The following is a 10,548-nucleotide window of genomic DNA, read 5'->3' as shown; positions in this document are numbered from 1 at the left end:
CATAACAATTAACCTGCTCCTTATAGAGAAGTGAGAGGAAATGGTTCAACAAAGAATCAAACTGGTTTCTTTTGGTACATCATCACACTGAGCTTCTTTGCTCTTTTGTTGTGAGCAGACAGTGATTATTTTGGAGGAGGAAAAATAAGAAAGTGTGGAATTAGTAATGCAGATGCTGAAAGGCAAGTGGCAAGACTCTATGAGAAAAATGTCTCCAGTAGATACTCCTTTGTTCCCATCTCTACTGGCATCTACCCCCCCAAGGGAAAAGGCCAGAATAACCAAAGCCAACTTAACAGTAGTGTGCAGAATTGTCAGCTGACAAACAACATAAAAAACAAGTCACACTGTGTTATCTGTGGTCACGTTCTTCAGGGTTAGTCCAGTAACTCAAGACTTTACATTCTTCTGTCTTTATTTATTTATTGATTTTAATTAAACATGTATAGGTTAATAAACAGACATAGTCCAGAGTTAGTATGTTGGTATTATAACATTTATTAAAATAATGCTATGGGTTAATAGAAACAGCAAAGAACCAAAGAATTAAAATGCAAGCTATGTAAAATCCCAACTAAAACCCGAATGTGTCTAATGTATTCATTCAGTAGCTAACTAAAAGCCCAAGAAAGACAACACTCTCAATATAATAAAGTACTGCAAAACAATTGGCAATTTTCAGTTATCAAAATTGTGGGTTTTGCATTTTGTATCCTTTTCTCAATCAGGAAAAAAATTCTTTTTGAATGTTATATAACATACATATAAAACAAGATAGAAAAATACATTATAAACTTGTAACAATGGCTGTAAATACATTATCTTACATGTTTCTCATAGGCAATAGGTTGGTTATGGTACATACATAGCATGAAACTACTAAGATAATAAAGAATAGACAAAATACATGTCAGCTGTACGGTAGCATACAAGCGACACTCCCATCTACCCACTCTAAAAAAAATTACATAATACTGTCAGAAAAAAAGTCTTAAAACTACATATTTTAATAAGAAATAAATTCAATAAAGAATGATAATACTGAGAACCAAGGCATTCAGAGATTTCAAAAGTCATGCTTTTTTTAGTTGATCCAAAATTTTGTCAACTAAGTTTTCGAAAGTTTGTTTAGAGCAAACATTACTCATAAATGTCACACATTTATTTCATACACTTACTTTCTTCCCAATAAAAGACCTTTGATAAACATCTAAAATGTCCAGGTTTATCATAGTTGAGATGAAACTGGAACAAATACTGGTAACATTTTAGCAAATCTCTCCTCAAATGTTTTGAGTGTCGCGAGTTTATTCAACCAACCAAAAAAAAAAATCAAAATGGCACAGCATATATTGTAAGGAAATCAAAATATTGCATATGTAACAGGAAGACAAAGCAGTGGCACATTAAACAAAAACTAGCTGAATATAAAAGGATGAATGTCTATTGCATAGTAAATAAACTGAAAATCATTTCCAAGTGAGACAAGGTGATAGATGAGGTCACCATGCAGGTGCTTACTGAGCTTTACTGCTGACCTTTGACTTCAAAGCTGTGAAGGTATGTAAGAGGGAATGAGTTGATAAGTTGGGGAACACAATGTCACTTGATAATTTGCCATGTCTGGTACTGAGTTATTAAAAAAATGAATAATCACTCAAGTGTTTAGAAATCAGCTTTGTGCACAAATGCTTCAACTATTACACAAGGCCAACTGTTTGAACTTCACATGAATTAGGAAGCTTAAACGGATATATAGTTGAGCCCTTTTATGCAAATTAATGCTAATTTCTAACATTCTTTTAAAAGTCAAAAGCAAAGGAAGTTAAAACTAATGAAAAAATTGTCTCATAGAAATTATCTGACATGGCAGGTAGAAGTATAAAATTTTGGATAAGTGTTAAGGAATTTTGGGGCTAAAAATTAGTAAAATTCACAAAGCTTTATTTTGTGAAACTGGTGAAGTCTTCTATAGGTCATTATTTCAGTCAATAAAAATATAACTCATCCCCTTAAAACAGAGCAGCACTCTACTTTTTTTTTTCAATCTGATAGCGAGAAAGAGAGTAACACAGTTTTTGTCTCAGATCCTTTGGATTTGGGTTGAGCAAGTGCATGAAACAAAAATACTTATGATTTTAAAAGAATGAAAATGTTTTAAAAATGAATGAGCAGTCTGGCATAAGATAGAAAAGTTATCAAATTTTTTTTCACAGTATCAGATTTGGCAAATTGCATCAAGGTAACATAGCAAATATCTTCTAATTCAAACCATCAACTCAGGTGCCTTCCCCCCTCCCCCCACCTTCTCACACACTGGGCGGAGCAGCATGCATTCACTTGTGTTATCAGAGGGAGGAGCTGATTTTAGGGAGACACTTGACTAAATGACCATGAAGGAAAATAAGGCACTTTCTTTTCTTTAGACTTATTCCAATACTTAAAAAATAAAAAAGAAAGACAAAAAGGCTCTTTTGGTCTTTTGTTTCTTGACAACCACCAGAAAAAATCATTTAATGAAATAAAGGGTTTCTTTGTTCTTTTTTTCTTTTTTTTATAACACTTGAAAGTATAAAATGCTACATTTCCAAAAATATATATTTTTTTCTGCACCAGCACCCTTGTATAGTAAAAGTATCTACTTTTTTTGTTCATTTGTTTCAATGCACTACACTTTATCTACAATTTCATTACATGTATACAGCAAATAGGCAAGCATGGCTTTTACATCCTTAATGATTTTTCTATACAGGGAGGTTTAAAAAAAATATTTGAACAGTTTGCCCAGTAATGTGACACATAATGCATGTACCTTGTTCTCATATAATTTCTTAAGGAGGTGTAAAATACAGGCTCGGTAATTTTAACTCAGATTTTTGTCCTTTTTAAAAAATAGTGTTGCAGTTTTGTTCTTTGCATTAGTTTTCAAAATTCCTTGTTAATTTTTCTTTCATGGCACACTTTCTTTTACTACATCAAATTTGGCAGGCAATATAAAAAAAAGGCTGCAACTTCTGCCCTTTGAGGGCACTGTAGTGACTAAACAGCATGTCAAATTTTGAATACTTTTTGAAATCACTTCACCAATGACATCCCTGACCAAAGGTTCATGCATGATGCATCATCGCACAGTACATTCAGAGAGAGAGAGAGAGAGAGAGCTTTGACTTCACTATGAGAAGAAAAGGATTCCTAGAAGTCTCTCACAGTAACTGCCTCTGTCATCGGGTAGTTAAGGGCCATTTGTCTCCATTTCTTAAGAGAGGCCTTCTTACCGTTCGTTTAGGGCGGAACGCTAAAGGATGATCAGTGCTGAGGGATGGATTGGACCTTATTGCTTTACTACTATTCAGTGCAGGTTCTAGAACCACTTTCACCCAAACAGGGGGGAAAAAAGCGGAGTTGGAGGACAACAATTTCTTTGTCTTTTGTTTGGTTAGATGGTAAGACGAACGGACAAGTGCCTCAGCTCGCTGCACTGATGACAGGCAAGCAAAGGCGATTACCAGTTAACTGATCAGCAGGCAGGCATGGTCAGGTCATCATTGGGTGAAGAGTTCAGAGGTCAGAAGGTCATAGGTTAGTTGCCGGTGGCGGCTGGGTGGTTAGAAACAAAAAAACAAAACAAAAAAAGAAAGAAAAGATAGAGAAGAGATTAGTTTCAGCTAGTGACGGCTTAATGACAACATGAAAAACTAATCACAACTAATAAAAAAACAAGCATGTTTAATTCTGACGAACTGACTGACACCATCTACAGAATGCAATAAAATCATGACCATCTTATATCATGATTTGAACATGAGAAGGAGAGCCCACTCCCACAAAACTGGTTAACAGGAGAAAATAGAAATAAAATACAACTAACAACTAATGGTTAGTAGCAGTCAATGAAGGAAATTGAAAAACAAAAACAATGAATAGATTCCAGAACTTGATAAAAAGAAATTTTGAAACAGTCAGTGCAGTAATCAGTGTCTGACTGCTATTAAGCATTAGTACTTTCCCCAAGTGCAAGCATTCAAGCGACTATTAATGATGGATGTGATTATTAAGAATTGGTGGTTAAAAGAAATGAATTTAAAGACTTTAAATTACTATAAACATTTTTTAAAAAACATAAACTCTGGGCCAAACAAGGTTTCTTTTGTTCAATAAAATTTTTATTGCTTTTCAATTATTCTATTTACAAACAACACGGAAATTCTTGGCCTCATGATACAAAGCAGTACTAAACTGTAGTCTAGCAGTGTAGGCATCATCATGGGAACCAGGAAAAGGCCAAGCCTTGTGCTCAAGCCAGTACTTTCCAGTTGAAAATACTATTTTACACATATAGAACACTTATAAAATGCACTTGCATGTAAACACTGTAAAGTCCTGCCATTTTAAATTCTATACTTAAAAAGCTCTAGATACATCAAAAAATAGAGGAAATTTCTAATTGAAACTAATATGGCATTTTAAAACTACACACAGCTCTCTTTATTCAATTTCAAAGCTAATACTCTGCAAATACAATAGAATCTGACATTTCATATACATTCCTGCTTTATATTTTTATATTTTAAAAGAAGCCACTTGTAAATACTATTTTCTTTTGCAAAATAACAAAACAAAAACAAAATTACAGTAAAACATAAAAAATTCTCAAGTGGAAAAGTTATCATTCCCAATGTCCTTGAGCTCTTCCTTCCTTAATCATCCTCTATCACATTCTGCTTCAACAAACTTGGTCCACTTTAACAGTAGTATGATTTTTTTTAAGACTTATTCAACAGCTTAATTAAATCTAACAAATTCTGAGGTTTGATAAGAGTATTTTGTACTGTTGCCATTATGACTAAGGCAGAGGAGATGAAAGTGAGAAATATACTCAGTGCAAAGACAGATCTGTGCCATTTCATAAAATGAAATCCAGTAGGTATAATGTTCACAGATAACAAAGAGTTTAAATGACCTAAATAATGGGCTGATTTTACCTTCATATAATTAAAATGGTTTCTATGGTCTACCATTTAGGAAATAGTTTATAAACATTTAAATCATTACACTAACTTCAATGTGACCATATCTTCCCTGAAATTTTTTTAAAATTCTGTTAATTGGGATTTTGATTTAAATTAAAAACAGCTGTTCCAAGAACAAAGAAAAAATAAATATTTAATGTGGCATACTTTTTGCCACTTTACAGAGATTCTAGAAATACAGAATCTTAAAGCATTTCTTGATAGAGATTATAATTTTGATTAAATGGTATTAAATTTCATATAAATTAAATGACGATTTCTGTAAAAACATCAGAAAATTTCTTGGCATTATTTTTTGTGGAATATATAATCAAAGCAAGCTACCAATTAATGATACCAGTACACCTGGGATATATCCTCTGCCAAGTCCCTGACCTTCTACAGTACACACAGGTTCATCAAGTGTGCAACACCATTTACAATGCATTACAATTAAAAGTCAGTCGGCCTGTTATAGGAATCAAATTCAGTTTTGTTTTGTTCATGGTTGGGCCTTATTCTTAGTAAAATTGTATTTGTACTTGTCAAACCTCCACCAATTCTAAACAGCATACTTGAAAAGGATAATACAGTTTGACATGTCCAATGACTGAGTTTCTTTGTATCATATGTAATGGTTATACTATCTCTCTAAACCTATACATTGGATTAAAAACAAAAGAACAATATCACCCCCAACACCCCCCAGAGTACAGTAGTATCATAAAATAAATTTGAGTTATTTTAGTTATAATCCTTAGACCCAATGAGACTGACATGTTTATAGTGACACAACAGTGGTTTACAAGTACTGTTATTAAAAATTAATATTTCGGTTTGCTGACATTGCATTTTTAATTAAATGAGTAACAAAACTAATCAACACATACATAATTACAAAACAGCTATACATGGAATGTGTTGACAATTCCCAGATAACACTGTAATTTTCCTTTAAATATGCTCATTAACCATCTCAAGGTACAGGAATATCATGTATGCCAGTATTTATTGTTTTAAAACACAAGTGTAAGAAAAAAATTTGAGGGCATACAGGGGAATAGTGTTCTTACAGTTGAAAAACTATTTTAAAACATTTAATACCCTACACGAAAAGTTTGCTAACAATAATAACAATAAAGCTCCAAAACAGTCAAACTATCTATTTTCCTTGAAGAGAAAAATAAAGGTCACACTTTTGTTTTTCCACAGAAGGCCTTGTTTTGATGTAAGTAGACATGTGTGCATGGTTTTTAAAACAAATTATTACACACTTTATAGGAAAATGACCTCTGGTTATCTTCATGGATGGACATTTCATTACTGAGATCTTGTTGCATTCCTTTATGACATGATTATATGTAACTTGTATACAAGGCCCTTTTTTTAAACATAAGAGGCTAAATAAATATTATTACCATTTATCTTTGGAAAACCATACTATTTTCTGGTGTGGACAATGGCTCTGTCCAAGTTAGTGGAATACATTAGAGAATGTATGGTGACCATGTAAGGCAGGTAGGTCTTCATAAGTTCATAGATGATAAGGTTGGAATGTAGGCCCTGTTCCTGTTTGCCACTGATAAGAAAGACTTTTTTACCAACTCAACTGTTAGGCAGCAAATGTGCCCTCAGAAAAGCTTGAAGAAAATGTTTTGCTACCTTGTTTGGGAATCCTATTTTGTAGTGAGAAAGCCTGAGAACACAGTTCAATGTCAATAAACCGAAAAAATCACTTCTCAATAAACTTTATAATTCATGCAAGGGTCCAAGGTACCATAAGGTGGCAACTTATAATGATGAAAAGGAGAAAAATGAAGACTTATTTTCCAAAGTTTAGCCATCAGGGATATCCAAATAACTAGATCTAATTTCACTGCAGAACTTCAAAAGTTCTTTAAAAGTATTTTACCTTCAGATAATGTGTTTTAGCAGCAAATGACAGGTATCAAAGGTTCCATTTTAGCAAGAGAATGAAAAAGTAAAAGAAAACAGCTTTTACTGATTCATATAAATCCCACTACCTTGTTTAGTACTATCTTCACAGTCCTTACTTTGCTGACTTCAGTTAGGTACTCAACAAGCACTTCCTCATAGTTATGCAGTGGTTCGAACATTTTTTATTGCAAAGGGAAAATGGAAACTAAATCTTCAGTTTTCTCCAAAAATACTTGTAAGGAATAAGATCCTTTACCTCTTCGCTCATTAAAGTACCCATTCAACCACTTTTATTTTGCAACACCACACAGATAGATACTTGAGTCAATTAAATGGTAATTAAAAAAAATGATGTATGTGCTTACAAATAAATGGGAGCATTTAAATTTTAACAGCTCCAACTAATGATTTATTTGTATATTGCTAGATATTAGAAATCACTTCACATTAGATATTCTTACATGATTCAGTATGTTTAAAGATGGGAAGAGCCAAAACATGTTTTAAAATAAATGTCTTTTAACACTACAAATTATTTTAGATTTGTGGGGAAAGCAGAAGTGTGCCAAAAAAATAAAAACAAAACACCCCAAAACAAAAAATCAAAACACTTCTCTGATAGGCATGGTGTTGCAAATTTCATGTATATCCAACGCATTTCTTATACACAAGAACTGCATAACTAAACTAACCTCGGTCTGCGGTCACAATCCTTTGGTAAGGATGGACACGCATATCGTGCCTTCGAACCTTAGTAGCCACCGCACCTAGTTAAATTGCAATTACCAAGACAAAGTTAGAAGACATTCATTAAAAAAAAAAAGGTAAAACAAACAAACAAAAAAAACACCACCAAAAATAAAACACAACCCAAAATGGAAAAACAAAACAAAACACCCATCAACCCCAAAACAAACATTGTAACAGCAGGTTTATCAAAAAGGATTTTCATTTACTACAAAAATTCATTTTAGGAAAGAAAGAAACAAATTAAGGCACAGTAGTTTTAAACTTAATCATAATATGTAGAATATATCTGTGTATACTAATATTGCATTCATTTCAAACATTCTGGCCTTAACCTGTTTTATCCATTCATTTGTGATTCCCAAATTACAGTATTTCATGAAATCTATTAGACCCAAGCACATTTAAGCTTTACTAGTCACATATTCACTGAAGTGCCTTTCTTGGAGCAGGACTAATTAAATAATGCCATATTTAATACTGACAATTATATGCTATCCTTAAGACCACTTCCAGTTTCTACCATTTAGAAAAGTTTAAAAGCAACTCTTAAAGCCTATAGGTTGTGGTTTTAAACTTTGAGTCAATAAGTATGAACTGCAATGAATTAGGTGATTAGTAAAGCAAACAGTATAGAACACTTAGCAGTCAGTTTACTACTATACACTCCTTTATAAATTACAACTACTTTTTCAGAGTACAGACTAAACCAAATTAATTAGCATAATTTTATTTTATATCTATGTGCAAAAAGTGCAAGTAAGTCACTGACTGCTAGGCTAAGCTTTTTTTTTTTTTTCCAAGGCTGCTGAAACTAAGCATTTGTTAAATTCAGATCTGATGAGGGTTCAGTTAAGACCGTTCTTGAATTTCTTAGCCTTTCGTTGGGAAAGCCATACCTAAAGATAAAAGGAAGGGAATTAAAAATTAGTCATCAATGAAGATCTGATGCGATGCTACTACCAATCTCCTCACTACCACCAACACACATGTCTGCATCTGTTTTGAAGGGCACTGCTTACTTTTGAAGTATTTTAACGCAAAAATTGATATACATGCATGTTATCTGTGTGCATATAGGTTAAAACTCAGCAATAATTTAAAAGTTTACTGGTTCCCTCCAATGTGTTTTACTGCTTAGATGGCAAAGTATGAACTAAAACAAGTAATTCCATATTAACTATGTTGAGAGTTTTCATTTACTTGTATATGCCAATCAAGTGAGAATAATAAAATGAGCAACTTGTTTCAGTTTTATTTGAAATAATAAAAAAAAAAGCCAAAACAAACTCCAATCCCAATCTAATTCCCAAAGAATACAACCTAATTTGCTCTAAATTAGAAATTGTATTTACTACCCTTCCTTTGCTATTTCTAAGCAGTAAAATAATTTTGTTATAATTCTTTACTTTAGATGATCTAGTCACATAAAAGTAGACTCTACATGAACGAATCATGCCTATCTTTCTCAACTGCTAGAACAATAGTGGGTGTCTAAGAGCTACACTCCTGCAGGAAAGCCCACAATGAGAAAAGTTTTTTTTGTTTTGTTTTGTTTTTAAATTAACAGATGCTGTGGGTGCCAGCAGAGAGGAGTTCTGGGTAGAAAAAGAGCATGCATGGAATTATAGGGCAAGATATTAATGAAAAAGAATAACTTTAAATGGGTTAAAAAATGTTACATGTTATTTTAAAAAATGCTTCAAGAAATTTGCAATAGAAATAAGCCTCTTATGAACAGCTCTGTGGTGTGATTATGACCAGTAAGTTATTTTATACAATGATTTAGTAATGAATTGAAAACATACGTACAATAAAAAAAAGTTTTTTAAAACAAAAGGCACATTTGTGCACGTACACACAGATAACATACAGAGCATCTTGTCTTCACATATTTAGCAATTTGTCTTTATAACAAGCTAATGACTGAATCTTAAGTGTCCAGTGATCATTAGACTTTCAGAATTTTGCAATCAATACTAATGCTGGAAAAAAAAACCTTTAAAGATCAAATTCCTATTAATCAACAGCATGCATGCAGCACCATAGTCATATACAATTCAAGAAAAACAAAAACAAAAAAATACCAAGAAAAATTATTCAGATTATGTTTGGTAAAACAAAATGGTTGCATTCAAAGAGTTTGTTCCACATTGACTGGTCGTGTTATAACGGCTGCTGTATTCTAGTCCTTCATCCAGCAAGTCAATGGGCTGAAATATCAGGCATGACTGGCATTTCAATCCACTCTATAAAAAAAAGGTATCAGTAATGTCTCTGAGCACACCACTTTTTTGTTCGTCTTGCAGTTTTTAACCAACTGAAAATTAATATGAATTTAATTATCATCTACAAGTGTCATTGAGGGGTCAATGACATGGCATTTACTCAATCCCTTATGGTACCACAACAATTAAAAATAGCATTTACCTTTCAGCACTGATAAGCCAAAAAATAAATAAATAAAAAGAACTCCATGGATCTTTAAGAATATAATCTCTATTTGGTAATTTTCAGTTCATCCTTTAAAACATTCAAAAATAAATTAAAGAGATAATGAAATATATCATAATATATTTCTATTTTATATGTAGTTCATAAAACTATTTCAAAATATTTCCTTTGGAAAAGATAATAAATGTAACTTAAATTTTAGAAAAATTAAAAATAGCAACTCTAAAAGTAGTTTGTTCAAAATGTATGGGATATGATCAGTTTAAATAAAATACATATGGAGAAATTTTAAAAAGTTATACCATAATTATCTAAAAAGCAGAATTTAAATAGGATAGAGCTGAAAAATAGTCTTCCCTAATAAAAGTTTTTAATGAATTCTTCATTTAACCTTTTATAA

The 10,548-nt window shown here is 32.2% G+C and overlaps 1 protein-coding gene across 22 annotated transcripts in view; it reads right to left on the bottom strand.

Moving 5' to 3' along the window:
• Positions 1-474: 474 nt before the first annotated feature.
• The window catches only part of QKI (QKI, KH domain containing RNA binding), a 182,524-nt gene continuing 172,450 nt past the window's right edge, over positions 475-10,548 (bottom strand). For 6 of the 22 annotated variants that reach the window (XM_056814371.1, XM_056814372.1, XM_056814373.1 and 3 more), the window contains 2 exons: positions 7,640-7,714; positions 475-3,597 (listed from right to left, as the gene is read on the bottom strand). In XM_056814371.1, coding sequence (XP_056670349.1) covers positions 3,581-3,597; positions 7,640-7,714 — 92 coding nt within the window. In that variant the 3' untranslated portion in view covers positions 475-3,580. Of the gene's footprint in view, positions 3,598-4,141; positions 9,944-10,548 lie in introns of those variants that run through there. The other 16 variants (XR_008915881.1, XR_008915883.1, XR_008915885.1 and 13 more) reach the window with 4 other exon arrangements.

Source organism: Monodelphis domestica, chromosome 2 (genome assembly GCF_027887165.1).
Source record: "Monodelphis domestica isolate mMonDom1 chromosome 2, mMonDom1.pri, whole genome shotgun sequence".
In the NCBI taxonomy this organism is placed as follows: Eukaryota; Metazoa; Chordata; class Mammalia; order Didelphimorphia; family Didelphidae; genus Monodelphis; species Monodelphis domestica.
The sequence above is the reverse complement of the archived record's forward strand: the minus strand, read 5'-3'. Positions and strand labels throughout refer to the sequence as shown.